This window comes from Antedon mediterranea, chromosome 3, assembly GCF_964355755.1.
Source record: "Antedon mediterranea chromosome 3, ecAntMedi1.1, whole genome shotgun sequence".
In the NCBI taxonomy this organism is placed as follows: Eukaryota; Metazoa; Echinodermata; class Crinoidea; order Comatulida; family Antedonidae; genus Antedon; species Antedon mediterranea.
Genome location: NC_092672.1, coordinates 32,751,583 through 32,768,266, shown reverse-complemented (window position 1 = coordinate 32,768,266; position 16,684 = coordinate 32,751,583). Strand labels below are relative to the sequence as shown.

At 35.9% G+C, this 16,684-nt stretch overlaps 3 protein-coding genes across 4 annotated transcripts in view; 2 read left to right on the top strand and 1 right to left on the bottom strand.

The window, feature by feature from the left end:
- The window catches only part of LOC140045261 (urease accessory protein UreG-like), a 6,736-nt gene extending 4,617 nt beyond the window's left edge, over positions 1 to 2,119 (top strand). The window contains exons 6-7 of the mRNA XM_072090095.1: positions 887 to 990; positions 1,305 to 2,119. Of these exons, the coding sequence (XP_071946196.1) occupies positions 887 to 990; positions 1,305 to 1,439 (239 nt within the window). The 3' untranslated portion in view covers positions 1,440 to 2,119. The remainder of the gene's footprint in view (positions 1 to 886; positions 991 to 1,304) is intronic.
- On the bottom strand, positions 1,151 to 16,684 carry LOC140045260 (coiled-coil domain-containing protein 63-like). 2 transcript variants are annotated; one of them, XM_072090094.1, is made up of 12 exons: positions 16,646 to 16,684; positions 9,815 to 9,890; positions 8,047 to 8,119; positions 7,723 to 7,822; positions 7,441 to 7,571; positions 6,722 to 6,903; positions 6,471 to 6,584; positions 5,540 to 5,798; positions 4,693 to 4,910; positions 4,101 to 4,269; positions 3,568 to 3,731; positions 1,151 to 3,000 (listed from the first exon to the last, which is right to left on the bottom strand). In XM_072090094.1, the coding sequence occupies exons 3-12, from the start codon at positions 8,117 to 8,119 to the stop codon at positions 2,692 to 2,694; spliced, it is 1,719 nt and encodes a 572-aa protein (XP_071946195.1). In that variant the 5' UTR covers positions 9,815 to 9,890; positions 16,646 to 16,684; the 3' UTR covers positions 1,151 to 2,691. The 2 variants fall into 2 exon arrangements, with proteins under 2 accessions (XP_071946195.1, XP_071946194.1); XM_072090093.1 differs by having other exon boundaries at positions 16,549 to 16,674.
- On the top strand, positions 13,960 to 16,276 carry LOC140043878 (uncharacterized). The gene is made up of 2 exons (XM_072088356.1): positions 13,960 to 14,575; positions 15,020 to 16,276. The coding sequence occupies exon 2, from the start codon at positions 15,029 to 15,031 to the stop codon at positions 15,710 to 15,712; it is 684 nt and encodes a 227-aa protein (XP_071944457.1). The 5' UTR covers positions 13,960 to 14,575; positions 15,020 to 15,028; the 3' UTR covers positions 15,713 to 16,276.

The window sequence follows — 16,684 nt, the reverse complement described above, 5'->3', positions numbered from 1 at the left end:
GGGTGTGTGCATGTAACCTATACCCATAATGCTTATGCAATTTGTTTTCTTGCCTTTTGATTTGTTTTGATTTTAATGTCATTTTATTCTTTTTATATTGATGTATATACAGTTGTAGACCAAAGTATATTGTTTAAATATTATTTTTTTTAATGTCTTCTTCGACAGATTCCTGTATACAAAATGTGAAGAAATATTTGTTTGTTTCAAACAATATAAATAAATACTACCTATCAATTAATATTATATAATCATTTATATTGAATTTTCCGTTGTATTTCGTCTATTATGTAGGCATAACCGTACTATATCCTGCCATTATAATATTAACTACTATATTAGCACTTTTTGCGTTTCATAGTTTTTAGAGGCCGAGTTGACGGATTAGTTTTTGGCCGAGTTGACGTGAGGCCGAGTTGACTTGAGGCCGAGTTGATGTGGGGCCGAGTTAATGTGAGGCCGAGGTGACGTGGGGCCGAGTTGACTTGGAGCCGACTTGACGTGGGGCCGACTTGACTTTGGCCGAGACGGTTTAGGGCCGAGTTGGATCGAAACCATATTTAAACATATTCTGGCACATCACACTTTTTTTGTCAAACTAGTTTGATAGTGTAGACAGAGTTTATACACAGTTTTCATAGCAGACCTAGTTTCAAAACTTTCCTGCAGACTATATTAAGCATGATTTTGCCAGTATACACGCAAACAGTTTTTAAGCAATCACAATTGTGTCAGATATTATCGAACTAGTCAAATACTTGTGTTTTGCACGTACATCCCGTTGCATTCTAGCTGGAAGCTCTGAATATGGGCTATAAATCTATGAAATTAAGATATATTTTATGTTGTGCTTCAATTAATATAAATTTTCCATGTTCGTTTTCAGGGGGAGACAAAGTTCCCAGGAAAGGTGGACCAGGCATAACACAAAGTGACCTTCTGGTGATCAATAAAACTGATTTGGCCGAGGCTGTGGGTGCTGACCTAAAGGTAACATACTGTCTTGTGGGTATAAATATTAAAATTGCACACTATTACAGGTAGCCTGTAGGCCTACTACTGTAAAAACAGAAACATATGTTCATAGTATTTTTGTAAATTGTAACAATCAAATTTGTAACAATTAATTTTGTTTTATTAATATAGCTCAAAATGCAGGGAGCCTGTAAAAGCACTGAACAATCAATCATTTTTTTAAAGAGCAAATGATTAAACCAAATCATTACTGATAAATATAACAAAAATTAAATGCATGACAGATAGCAACAAATTATTGAAAGTATATATTTTGTTACTGTTTTAAGGTGATGGAGAGGGATTCTTGTTTGATGCGGGAGGATGGGCCAACGATATTTGCACAAGCTAAACACATGGTTGGTATACCAGAAATCGCCGATCTTATTGTCAAAGCTTTAAAAAAGACACAGGAATGTGCATGAAAGTTGACCTTTTGTAATTATGAAGTTTATGTTAGTGAAAGGTCAAAAGTCAATTTCCTGTGACCTTATATGTCAAACATATTGGATGTCAGAAATCTATTTTCCCCAAAATTGATATTTTAGAAAATAATTTTTATTTATCTCATACATATTCAACAATCTTGGATAAACAATGATACAAGGGTATGGGATAATATTTGGAGGATTTCCTAAAGTTGTAGTATACCATCAGTCAACGTTTCCAATACCGGACAGATACAGTATTCTGTATGTGTTTTAATGGTAATGACTCTTTGAACATCAAGAAAACTCTGGTTTTGGGAGACAGTTTTTATGAAAAGCACAAATATGTTCTAAGCAAACACATTAAAATATATCTTATTTGCTATATTGCTATACAAAAAAAAGGGGAAAAATATTAAATACTTTAATTTGATCTGATTTCCTTTTAACAAAATAATTACAATACATAGGCTTTAAGCTACAGTCACTCTGTGTCTGGATTTGGTATGCTGGCGGAATGGGTCATGACATGAATCAAACATGGTTAAACACTACACCGGAGTCCAGGCTTAGTGTGAAACAAACTTTACCCTTTTTGAATACGGTCAATCAAATAAAAAACCCATTTCAATATTTGTAATTGATTCTGTTCATACTTTAAAAAAATATTGTGCAAAAGGTAACATTTTGTTTCATTATATACATACTTTTCATAAAGATCTATCCACACTATCAAACTTCATGTGACAAACAATGTGATGTCATATCACTACCATTATTATATTTTTATAATTTTTTTGTCAAATTAGTTTTATAGTGTAGACAGAGCTTAAGGCTTAATGTTATTTTGCAACCTGGTTATAATGCACTTGTCATTTGTATGACCCATTATACAACCTGTTTGACGCACTGTGACCATGTTGTTTATGATATTTTGAGTGGTAAAGTGACGGACATTGACACACCATCGTTCATTGATGTGACGCACCCCTGCGTCAGGAATTATTTGTAAATGACGCAACCATGATGCATCTTTCCCGGGGGTCATACAATTGACAAGTGCATACACCACATTAAAATGAATACATGAGACAACAATAATAATCTAACCATGGATCAAAATATGGTTACAGTTTAGTATTTACTACAGCCTGTATATTCATGAACCAAGGCCTAGCCAGGGTTCTTTGTAAACTTTAAATAAAGGGATATGTGACTTATTTATACACTACATTTCATTAAGAAGTATTCAGCGTTTTGTTGAACCACGCTTCTTTTCGGGCATAGATTGCTTCTGTTTCATTTCTTTCGCGCCCGATAAGTCGTACTGGAACCCTTTCCTAGCGGCTGCCGCCTCCTTCTTCAAAACTCCTTTCATGATCCGTTGTTTTAACTCCATCTGTGTCAAAGGTCGGCTTTCATCTTCACTTAGCTCAGAGCCTTGGTCACTGTCGTAATCTTCACCAGTAGTCGGTGCCATGATAAGTAACTGCTGTGGTGCTGGTACCGGTCCTTTACCAAGTAAACCACCTTTTGGTTGAGGTTCATGATCCAAGTTCTAAGAAAAATAACATTGTTAGAATTGATATCAAGACATGAAATGATAATAACAGTTCGATAAAAATATTGTATATGTTCACATTTAGGCATTCAGGATTTCACATGGTTCTCCTGTAATTTCCGCAAAATATCCAAGATTTCGCCTACACTCTCCTTGATTCCCCCTGGACCCTCTAGATTGCCCTAAAGTTTCCAGGATACTCAGGATTACTATGGACACTGTAGGATTTCGAAAATAATTTTTGGGATTTCCCTTAGACTCTATAGATTACCCTAAAGTCTCCGGGATACTCAGGATTGATACTATAGACACTGTGGGATTTCCCAAAGAATTTCTGGGATTTCCCTTGGACTCTGTAGGTTACCCTAAAGTACTCCAGGATACTCAGGATTGATACTATAGACACTGTGGGATTTGCCAAGGAATTTCCCTTGGACTCTGTAGGTTACCCTAAAGTCTCCAGGATACTCAGGATTACTATGGACACTGTGGGATTTCCCAAGGAATTTCCCTTGGACCCTCTAGCCCTGTTGTATCATATGTTGCTGTATGATCTCCACTTACTCTATTATCCACATAGATGTTAACCGCAAGAAGCTCATTGGTTCTCTGTTCAACCAATCCCAAGTACTGCACTATGGTTTCATCTGAAACACCAGCAGTGTTTCCAAGCATATCATCAATCGAAGAACGATCACAGTTAATTTTAGTGAACAGAGATTCAACACCTACAAAAATAATATTTAATTTTTTGAAATAATACAATACTCTATCATAACATGGATACAAATTTATAAACAGTAAAAAAACACATAAATATATGTATTAAGTGAACTTGTGGATTGGTGGTTAATTTGTCGGCCTACAAATCGAAGGGTCTTAGGTTCAAATCTTGTCAGATGTCAAGATTTTTTTCTCATGACAAGACTCGACTCCCAAAGATTTGTAATAAGACTTTTTACTGTTTATGCAGAGTATCTTGTGTACATATTTGAACAGGGTTGTCATCTTTGAAAAGAATAGAGATTGAAATCACTTGGTTGGCAAAAAAAAAAAAATTGAGAATAACAAATTAAAAAAATAATTTAATAACAAACCTGCTTTGAGTTGATCCAAAATCTTATTTACACCCTTGGTCTTGGAATCAAAATCATCAGCGTCCTTTGCAGAATTTGTTTGTTTTTCTTCCAAACTCTTTAAGATAGTTTTGCGTTGTGTCTCCATCTCTGCACCTTGGCTCTCAAACATTTTAATTTCATCTTTAATCTGTTAGATAATTTGAATTTGAAATAATTACATTACAATAAAAAAACTATGAATAAAATTACTACGTACACAGAAACCACATGAAATTGTTTTCACATAAAATACATTAGCTTTCTGTTTTTGCAGTCAAGAACAGTTTAAAGCTCTGTCTACACTATCAAACATTATGTGATGTGTCCAAATATGGACATGATGATGTGATGTCATATCAATACCATATTTAAGCATATCACTACCATATTTGGGCACATCACACTTTTTTTGTCAAACTAGTTTGATAGTGTAGACAGAGCTTTAAGAACAAACTCCTCTCATAAAGTAACCTTAGGGCAAAGGTTTTAAGACAGGAGCTGGCCGTGAAAGAGGAACATCAAATAAAGAAATCATTAACAATAGATAATAATACTAATTAAATGTACGAACCTCCGCAATTTGATCTTGTAGTTTCTCAACTTCATTATTCTGTTCGTTCAGATAATTGAAAAGAGCAAAGTTTCGATCTTCAACTTCGATAAACTTGTTAACCAACTTGTTTAGATCATCCTCTCCTGTGATTTCTGAAATCTTCTTAAAAGCATCTTCATAGGCTTCGATAGAATCTTCTTGGCGTTCTCGTCGACGCCTTTCGTCTTCCTCAGCCTCTGAAATTATCAAATATGACAGGTCATCAAAATGGTTCCTCTGCTTTTCTTTCTTTTTTGGTTATATTAGGATATTTTAAGGATCATTTTTGTGTGTAAAGTGCTTAGAAACATTGTATTAGGCGCTAAAGACTACCATTATTTGATTTTTTTTTTACTCTTGTCTACCGTACCAAAGTCATTTATTGATGCTAATTCAATATCAACTGTACAATACAATTTACAAAATCAGTAACCATTACTGCAGTACGACATCAAAGAGTATGACTCAATCATTAAAATCAGTAACCATTACTGCAGTACGACATCAAAGAGTATGACTCAATCATTTATTTTTTTAAACATTAAATAGAAATCGCATATTATTTGTTTGTATTTTTTTGTCACATAAAGGTTGATAGTGTAGACAGAGCTTAAGGATTTTTAAGTGGTAAGGTTAACTTTAAAGATCTATAAGTAACATTGGTATCGCTAATAATATATTTTTGAAGCTCTGTTTACACTATCAAACTTTATAAGACAAAAAAATGTGATGTGTCCATATATGGACATGATGATGTCATATCACTACCATATTTGTGGATATCACTACCATTTGGGCACATCACACTTTTGTTGTCAGACTGTACCTCGTTTCTGTCTCAATGCAATCAGCTGTTCATCTTCCTCACCCCTCTCTCTACTCTTTATCATCATAAATTCTTTCAGTTGGCGGTCATGATCGATGATGCGTTGCAGTTCTTTCATCTCCGCCTTGTGTTGCGCACAATCCTTATCGGCTTTTTCTTTCAACAGAATGATCTTTGCCTGGGCTTCGTCTCGCGAGTCGTATGCTTGAGTGGATTGGTCAATGACCTCTCCAATTTGCTGACGGAGGTCAGCACTTTCCTTTATAAGAAGAATAAATGAAATTCAATTAAACAATTGCTACAGAAACTTTTAAAGACAACTTAGAGCAGGTTTAGAAAATACCTTTACAAATAGAGTATCTCATTTATGAAAAATATTGTATTTCACCTTGCAGGACATCTTTTATTTATTATAGACCTTATTTATGGAACTTTTATTTTAAATATAAACAATTATTAATTCATAAATATAAACAATTATTAATTCATAGTTTTATGCATTATAGTTTATATATATATATATAGTAGAACTTATTTATTTGGTTTTTTTTCTGTTCATTTCATATTTATTAGCTCATCATATTTATTGCTTGTTTTATCTGGAGGTTCAGACTTAAAGCCATTATGGCTTATTGAAATGAAATCTCCACACACAATAAAATGTATTATTATTTATCATTACAAATGTATATATAATATGTTATGTGAAATAAACTAAGATGAAGTAAATGTTCCAACTACCAAGTTCATGGTAAAATTGTAGGATAACGTACAGTACTGTATATTATACATATATAAAAGTATTCATAATTACTGTATGTTCTCCACTTGTGATGATCTTACACTATGTCGATATTTTTCATTAACATTATATTGATAAATTTCTGCTCTTACTAATATATTGCCGACACGTATACGTTGATTCACTTACCTTTTCAAGTTTCTTGCGTATGTTCTCAAAACGTGTTCTTTCAACGCGAAGACTGTCAATCTTGTCTCGGAATTCAGCGTTTTCCGTAAGCATACTATTGAACTTTTCATTGGCCTGCAAAGCAGTAATAAATATGAATAACAATAATGGATTCATCCAAAACATTGTGGCAGGGCGTTTATTCAAGGAAATAAACTCCCCACTTTGAATAAACACACTGGGGTCTTTATTTAAATAAATACAGTACTTACTTGGTGCAGTCGGTTCTCCTTCACCCTAATGGCCTTCTGTGTCTTAGTAGTGTGCTGTTGACTCGCATGTACCCCACCCATTCTCTTGTGTTGATTATGTATCTCTCGTTCCTTTTCTCTCGTCATCCCTTCAAGTTCCTTTTGTCGTTTTTTCTCTTCATTTATCATTCTGCGATATTCATCTGCAAAAAAAAAATATATAAAATATAAAACATACTCCGAGCATTGAAATGCATATAAAACCATCATGATTATACTGTAATTCAAAATATTGATAAATCATTCATCCTTAAGCTCTGTCTACACTATCAAACTTTATGTGACAAAAATTGTTACCAATGTTTGTTACTATAGATCCTTTAAAGTTCACCATACCACTTCAAAACTCTTTAGCTCTGTCTACAGTACACTATCGAACCACATTAGCTGTATTGCCAGGGTTCCTATAATCTGAGGATTTTAAGACTCTCTGGGTTCGACAGAGCTCTGTCTACTCTATCAAACTAGTTTGACAAAAAAAAGTTATATGCCCATATATGGACATGATGATGTCATATCACTAACATATTTGGGCATCACTACCATATTTGGTATATATAACACTTTTTTTGACAAACTAGTTCGATAGTGTAGACCGAGCTTTGAATACATGTGTGAAACAGCCTGTGGGATGAGTATACTACGGTCCCAGTTAGTGAACGTGTTAAGCTTGTATTTACCTCTTTCCTCTAGCAGTACCTGCAACCTGCCAATGTTGCTGTCATCACGTGATATATTTGTGTTACTTTCAGAGAGGTGTAAATCTTTCATCAACTCTCCCTTTTCTGCTTCCAGTGTCTTGATCTCCGATCTGAAAAATGTAATTTAAAAAAATTTCATATGCATCCAACAGCGAGCAAAAACTCGCCAATTATTTTATTATTTTTACGTGATAGTATAAACTAAGTCTCATTTAAGTCTTAGGGAGTGGAGTTATAATAATATATGAACAATACACTTACAGTTGTTTGCGTATGAGGTCTTGTGACTCAATGCTGTAGGCATTTCTGTCCCCTTCCATTATCCTATACTGTCTTTGCAGTTTCCCCAATTCATTTTCAGCTGTGGACAAAATTACAACACTTTTCAGACTGTTTGATAAAAAACATGTGATCACTGATATAAGTTGATGGTCGATCTCTTCAGTTAAAAGTCAAAAAGTATAATGTCAATGACAAGACCTATGTTATCTCAGGAAAGGGAGAAAAAAAAATCAATAATGATCTCACAAGTGTAACCTTTTTATAATAATTTTTTTTTAAATATAAATACATTATTATTATTACCAAGTTGTTGATCAGCATCAATGTCACTCGCATCTGATCGACGGCTTGCTGACCTTGGTGCTCCACGAGGCATCTAAAATATAAGTAAAATAAGCAATCAAAAGAACAGTTGAGTAGGCACCAAATAGAGGCTTATTTATTATTAACATACCATTACCAATAAACAAACTTTTTTAATAAGCAACTAACTAGGTCTAGGCTTAGCTATTAGGTATTTACTCTGTGCCTAATTTAAATTAATAGAGTAAAACTAGGCCTAGCTTGTCTAGGGCCTACTCACTAGACTGCAGCAGAGGGCCATTCGTGCATTTCATGGCATTCATGATGACCATGCAATGTCCCGATCATGGCCAGCAGGCGCGGGTCAGTCTAATTACCGAAAACAACCGAAAATAACCGAAAACAACCACAAACAACTGAAAACAAACCGAAAACAAACCGAAAACAAAATAAAAAAATCTAAATACCGAAAACAAATTTGTATAATATTTTTGTTAATGTCGCCCTCTATTGATGGGTGTTTCTAAAGCTAAGACCATACAGAGAGAAAACCGTGCGCGCAAAAGCCAAGGAAGACCCTACGAAATGGTAGTGTGCACAATTAAAATACAACTCAAAATCGTACTTCAATAAAATAAAATACACGCCGAGACTACATTTTACCTAACTTTGCGTTTTCGTCCCCGGTTTTCATCACAAGTTAATACTGAAGTGATTAAGGATAAAAACGTTATTTAATCGACTACGGTAATTTTACTGAATAGATTTTATTGTGAATCCTTTATCGTGAGCTGGTTTTAAGTATACTTATAGTCGCTAATATTATCAATATTCTTAAAAATATCATTTTTGTATTATTATCTTTGAAAATCTATATATCTATAATTAAATTGATCATGATTAACCATAGTCAATTTACTTTCTATACTATGGATTAACGTGATTCACAATTATATTATTGTGAGGAGTAAATGTGTTCGTTTCTGGATCAAAAATCGAAAGACTAAAATTAATATATTTGTATAGATTCTGTAAGTAAATGCGATGTTATCATTGATTGATTGTACGATTTTTAGTTGTATTTTGTGCACACTACCGTTTCGTAGGGTCTTCCTTGGCTTTTCCGCATGCGGTTTTCTCTCTGTTATGGTCTATAGAAACACCCATCAATAGAAGGCGACATTAAAAAAAATGTTATACTAAATTTGTTTTCGGTATTTAGATTATTTTATTTTGTTTTCGGTTGTTGTTTGTTGTTTATGGTTGTTTTCGGTTGTTTTCGGTTATTTTCGGTTGTTTTTGGTAATTAGACTGACCGGCAGGCGCATTTTTGTTTTTCAATTTTATGAACTTTATTTTTTTTTTAACAAACTTCTTCAATCAATCAATTGGATTGGACACTATTAGCGTAGGACTAGGGCCTCTAGGCCTAGGCCTAGGTAGACCATTTAGGAGTATTAATCAATCATTAATTGCCATATTGGATTGGTTTGTTTAGCCTAGCACCTAAAAGCCTACCGTACCTAGGCCTCGTTCAATCACTTAACTGCTACCAGCAGTCCAGTGAGCGGATGCGCTGTTGGCCTGTTAAATAGCCTAGGCCTAGGGCCTAGGTAGGCTAGGCCTAGCTAGGCTTAGCTAGGCCTAGGCCTATATCTATTCTGGCCTAGCTAGCCCTACTAATGGCATATTCCTATCCTAGCCTTACAAAAACGATGGTCTAAACATGGTGTAACAATTTATAAAGATTTAAAATAACGTTTAATACCTTGTAATTGTTTTATTTATTCTACTTCAAACTATAAATTTCCTTTCTGAAGTCGTTTCCACCACTAAAATTGTTGCTAAAAAAAAATACGATGTGATGTTATTTATATTTGCCTGGTTGGTTGCTAAGATACTAAATAACAACCGGCCGGGCGCGCGCGTGTCATTTTTTAACCAGAGAGGGCGCTATTCTATTTCAATCTCACTACTGTACTTCAATTCATTCAGTGTACAGAGTGACTGCAGTATCTCCAGACCAAAGAACCATAATGGCCGAGGTTCAATTCCCTGTTATGTTAGATACTGCATATTTATGGGCTAAACTTCATAGAACGCAACAATCATCGAAATGCCATGCTTGAGGTCAGTGGTGGCGCCAGCGGGGGGCCGGGGGGGCCAGGGCCCCCCGTCGGGGAAAGCTGGCCCCCCCGTCGGGGAGTATTGGTCATATTTGTCGGGGAGAAAAATATGATCATTTCTTTTCTGGTAAAAAATAAAACCATATTAAGTGTACTACTATATATTTTAAGTAACTGCGGCATTCCATTTTTGACGTACGTACGATATACTCTGACAGCGAAGTAAACGGTATGATGTGGTACGCATTTGTCTGGCGGTGTCTCTTTGTACGAATCTTTCATGGCTCACTGCGGTATACGCGTCGACATACATCCAGGGACCAAAATGTGTATTTTTCAGATTCCAGGCGAAAATCGAAAATTCATTTGCAACTACGCATCGACGTACGTTCATACAGGGATAAAGGTACGAGTTATGTTCTCACGGTTCAGTTTACGAATTGTTTCAATTTACCAATAACCCTTGGTGTACCGCGTATATGTCCGCTGTCGGTTGGTTGGCCCGAACCATAAAACAGGGTCTGGTCACGTTTCTTTTCGCGCATAAATCTCGATCTAGGGTAGGTGGGTGAATAGGGTGGCTAGCCACCTCCCTTAATTCTAAAGGGAAAAAAAAGATGCACCAAACCCATGACCGTCGCTAGACGCGGATTCGACGCACTTGACTCTTTTTAAGAAGAGTAGGCTAGAGCTATAGTTGTGTAAATAGGCCTACATAGTGAAATAACTATTTATGAATTCAAGAGTCTAAAAAGAAAACGCAATTTAAAATCTTCGGAAAATACCCACAACTGAGTTATTTTCAAAACACATGCACTGATCCCACTACCAGCATCACGTTTTCTTAGCTCGCTCCTCGTGTGAATGCTGACGTCATCACTCTCCAAAAAATACACCATTTTCCGCCCTGGTCCGTGTGCAAGCGTTAGCGTGGACCTGTATATTTACACCCCTGTACAGAGTAGAGTGTAATATCGTGAACTTTTTTCTCGCGTATGAAGGTTTTTTATATAATGGTATACAGTATAAACGATAAAAAAAAACGATAAACATGATGTTCTTTTATTATTATTTCATAGGTATAACATAAACATGAAATGTCTTGTTCTATGTACACGGCCGAAAAAACGGCATTTTATTGATTTGTGTTATAGACACGGCGATTACGGCAATCATCATTGTATACGGTACTAAATTACATTGAGTTATTCACCCGGCTATAGGGTATATATCTGAGGTTAACAGACCACCAAAGCACAGTCGTACACTAAACACATGCACTATCGAGGCATTTTCGGATCAAAGTTTATTATTAGTTCGTCGAAAAAGATCCGTATTAGAGTATTTAGGAAAGATTTATTTAAATTTACATTATTATGTGACATTGTTATTAAATGTAATGGAAACAGTTGCTCTAGCCTATTAAACAGTGTGTAAGCATCTATTTTTTCAAAATTTTTTGAGGCTCGGGAGGGGGAATACCCCCTCCCAAACCCACCCCCGCTTTCGCGCGTACGGCCCCCGTGGGGGGATTCGGCCCCCCCGGGAAATCCTGGCGCCACCACTGCTTGAGGTATTAAACAAATCAGTAGTGCAACCAAGCTTCTGTCTACACTATCAATGTGACAAATGATGTGCAACATCGTATCATTATCACTACCATATTTGGGCATATGATTACCATATTTGGGCACATCACATATTTTGTTGTCAAACTAGTTTGATAGTGTAGAAAGAGCTTTAGGGGTACATTTTAATATAGGCCTTCACGTTCAAGAACGAACGCAAAGTCAGTGTAAAGAATTGATAAACAAACAACTCATCCTCGATGGTATTAATACTTTTTTTACACATATCATCAATTCTCAGATCAATCACATGACCATGACGTTGTGAATATTCCAATAGATGTTACCCAATCCTATAGTAACGGAGCTATTCTATGGAGACAATGCGAAGGACAATACAAGGATAATGCTATTCTTATTCAAAGCAGAACAGTTCAAACATTGCCAAAATGAGGCTATTACTATTATCGATTCACGCCGACTTGCATGCCTTTACCCCAACTGCGACTGAGGAAAAAAGGTAGACCTCCAATGTGCAGTAATTTTTATGTGGGATTGAATATCCTGGGATGAAAGAGAGTAAGATTTAAAGAGGATTTCTGTACTGGTTAAAACTTTGTTACCAAGTCCCTGAACAATTAAAGTTCTGTTAGAAGACAGAAGGCAGGGTATCCTAACAACTTTTACTACGGTAAGCGATATTATCAATATAATTGCATTCATTATTGAGGAAAATCATTATTTCTATAAAGCCAATACACATTTCTGGCTGTTTTCACTGAAGATGTTCCTGTTATATTTCTATACGTTTCACCTTATAGCTAATTTTAAAAGATTTTCTCGTGCTTTTAGTAAATTTTCACTGGCCGCGGACCTCAACAAAGTTACGATTAAAACTATCTTATAATGATAGACGAGTGCAAGGGAGCTTCTTTTGTTTTACGGTATTCAATTGGATAGATATCATTTTTTTTTAATGAAGATGATAATTATTGATTCGGTCTAACAACATTATCTTTGTAGAAATGAACTTCAAATTGTGTTTGGTCGTCCTACTGATCGCCTGCTTCGATGACGTCATCACAATCCAAATTGATAAAATCACAGTTACAAACATCGAAGTACACAGCGCTCTCATTTCATGGGAAGCTTCCGAAGAAAGTGATACCAATTATGCTACCCTGACATTAACCAGTGCTTCAACTGCAGAAGAAGTGATTTCAGGCCTGGAAGTGTTTCGATACATGCCGACAAAACTTAGGGCTAGCGAAAAGTATACCGTCTGCGTTTCATACAACAGTACGGTACCAACTTGTCAACATTTCACTACAAAGTATTCCCAGTCAAAACTGGCCGCCATTATTGTTGGAGCATTTATCTTGTTCGTGTTTTTATTTCTTGTTTTAATTGACCAACTTTGCCGATGTGATTCAAGTCGACAGCAGAAGCAAATGAACCTGCAGCTTGCTGGTGGCACAGCAAACTTCAGGGCGTCACAGACGAAAGAGAAACTGCTATTTACAGAGATCAACATGGAAGATCCCGGACCATCCAACATAACTTTATATAACAACAATAAATAAAATACTTCGTGTCCTCACGGAAGAATGAAATTAACTCTTCCCCTGGTGTGCTTAGAAAAATGTTTCTTAAGTCGCGGATCCTTTTGTATTTTTAGGACATAATTTTGAGAAAGTATTATACTATTGCATGTCTTCTTTAAGCATTTCTTTTCCGTATTTTGCTATTGTAACGTTTCATAGCTTTGGCTGTGAGATGCTTCATTATACCATGTTTAATATATTGACCTAAATGACTAGAAATTGATTAATATGTTGAATTTAATTTTGAACTTGTTGTATACACACACGAGTTAAAGCTTGGTTCCCACTAGAACGTAACGCAAGGACGTAAACGCAACGCAAGCGTTTTAACCAATGGCAACCGAAGTTAGCAATCACAAGCGAATAAGCCATCGCTTGTGATTGGTCAATTCACTTGCGTTGCGTTACGTCCTTGTGTTGCGTCGCTAGTGGGAACCACGCTTAAGGCCCATTTACACTAGGGCGATAACGATCTACGATAAAAAGATAAATATGCATTTTTCATACCTAGAATTTTAAAAAGTTTTTATCCTAGAAACTATAGGTGAAAATAATATTTCCACGCGTACAATCAAATGACGTCATGATTAGTAACAACAATAATATCGTTACAATACAACGATTTTATTGTTTTTATTGATCATGACGTCATTTGATTGGATTTGAAACAATATTATTTTCATCAAATACAGCATACATGATTATCCTATAGTTGTAGAACGAAAACTGTTCTAATTTATTTCGTTTTATCCAAGAAATTAAAAATGTATGTTTATCTATTTATCGTCGATCGTTATCGCCCTGTGTAAATGGGCCTCAATGCGCAGTGAGTTGGCGCACGCGTACACTAAAGTAGGTACCGTATCAAGGTTAGAACGCGCGCAGCATAGAGAACGGTTATTTGTATGTATATATGTGGAATCTCTATAGTGTGAAACAGTCCTTATCCGTAAGCCTCTGTGTTTCGTACAAACGTACTATCGTTCTGGTTAATTACACACAACCTGAACGGTTCAATGGGTTATTTGAATCACCAACACTGAAGAACTGACTGCCAGCACAAGTGGATTCATTGTCTTGTTGTTGCTTCATAATTCATGCATAGCAAATAAATAATAAAATAGCCTAGAATATTATAAATTCTATATGAACGAGTAATGGACAGACGTCATATTTTGATGTAAACGTTGAAATAAAACAGCATTGCAGTAATCAATTTGGCCCTAAAAAGGTATGATATCCACGCTTTGTTTTTATTTCATGAATATGAAGAACAGTAGCATTTATCTATAATAGGTAGGCCCTACCAAATTTAAGCACAAGCTCTAGTACGAATAGTCCATCGCTTGTGATTATTGGACACAAATATTGCGCTGCGTCGTTAGCATTACGTCATAATGGGACGCCAAGCTTAATGTTTAGTGTACATGTTAGACTACTCCATCATACATTGCTGTAGGCCGTCAACATTCTTATTTTAGAAGCATCTTTCTTTCGTGCCACCAGTAAAGTTGTATGACTAGTGACTCACGACACTCAAATAAGGGGGACTGCTGGCCTGACGAATGCATTTTAAAAAGCAGGAATCGCATAATTTAATATTCATCGCTCTCCGCATAAATGTTCTATGATTGGTCAACAAAATAAATCCAATAACGATATTGTATTGTTTCAGAGACTGAAGATGTTGAGATTTGGACTAGGCTTATTCTTGTTGATGGTGACATCTCAACTGGGACATGGTAACAACGTTATCCAAAATCTACAAATCGGTAACGTGAGAGCAAAAAGAGCCCTCGTTACATGGAATACAACGCAAGAGGTAGTAGTGACAAACGTTTCGCATCCGTTGTTTTGGCTGACGTTGTACACCGATACGGGAGATGAAGTTTTTAACAGACAATTAGACGAGATGAGATATGAGCTAAATGATTTAGACTCTAGCACACGCTATGACGTATGCGTAGCGTTCAGCCTTGATTCCACTACGCGTGATGCCAACACGACTACGTGTCAATCTTTTGAAACAAATGACAGGTTCGTGGCAATATTCGTCGGAGCTTTCATTCTGGTGACGTTTCTCCTTGTTGTGATCTTAGACCTCGTTTGCAAGAAAGACAAAGATAAGGTCATAAAACAGTCACAGGAACAGATATTAGCAGATGGAGAGTTGAACTACAAAAAGGCGAAGACGATTCCTAGAGCCAGCGCTACTCCCGAAGGGTCAGCGGGGATTGACAATCCAGGGTTTCCTAGAGATAATGACACCCCAGAAGGGTCGGAGGGGATGGACAATCTAGGGTTTAGGTCTTTGAGCATGGATGACCCAGGCCCTATGATAATAGAGCATAATCAGCAAATAGGGTAAATGTTGTCTATTACCGACAAATTTTATGAAAACAAAAATTGAATTAAAAAAACATATTTTTATAATTATTTATGAAATTGTAGGCTTTTTAAAAATAATAAATATAATATGTAAGAAACTATAGGTGGCTGGGGTCTCTTTCTAATAGAAAAATAAACGAGCTATACCATCAGAAAATTACCACATTCTCTTCTTCTGGACCAAGTTTTACAGATTAGGAGAGTTGATAACAGACGTCAGTGTACGCCAACTAACTAATTACTTAATCCACACTCATTCTTCTTCTTTCCGAGAAAGCGATATCGACAATTCGACTCAATTACTGTATACCCAAAATTAAAATGTAATTATGAGGTCATAGTAAAGCTGGCCCTGTGTTTAATTTGTAAGATAATACGTTTTTAATAAATCATCTTTAATTATATAGCGTAAATGGTACGACTCTTTGTTTTGACAAATCAATGTTCATCAACCAGCAAATAGGCCTATGAGGAGTCCACACATATATGTCTATACTCTAGCTACCTGTCTGTATAGTTGTTATTAATGTTAGGTGAGACTTATTAAAGTCTATCGTAATCGAATAAAGATAAGTTACGATTAATAAATAAAATTAAATATTGAATTGAAGTCTCTCAAACAACGATAAACAGTCTCAATGTACGGTACCGTATATACTAGACTAGGCCTAGACCAACGCCGCTCCTCCTGTACTCCCTGTTGTGTGTATTCATGACATGGTGCAGGCAGGCCACACCCAACAAGGCTGTGACAAGTAGGTAAGCGCGCCTGGCTAGGCCTAGTATAGGCTAGGGCCTAGAGAAAACTGTACTCACCATTCATTCCATTTTTTGCGGCCTATTTCCTGTCAGATATTTTTTCATTAGCCTATAGTAATTATACAAATTCAGATTAAATTTGTCATATACAAACCAGAAAACTAGTCTACCAGTACGTAGCCGACCAGTCGGG

Bases quoted from the DNA above. Each gene is read 5' to 3' on its own strand.
- LOC140045260 (XM_072090094.1), bottom strand. From the start codon at position 8,119: ATGCCTCGTGGAGCACCAAGGTCAGCAAGCCGTCGATCAGATGCGAGT. The intron at 5,799-6,470 runs GTAAGTGAATCA...CTTCTTATAAAG, and splicing joins TACGCAAGAAACTTGAAAAG to GAAAGTGCTGACCTCCGTCA. The intron at 3,732-4,100 runs GTTTGTTATTAA...TTATTTTTGTAG, and splicing joins TTTGGATCAACTCAAAGCAG to GTGTTGAATCTCTGTTCACT.
- LOC140043878 (XM_072088356.1), top strand. From the start codon at position 15,029: ATGTTGAGATTTGGACTAGGCTTATTCTTGTTGATGGTGACATCTCAA.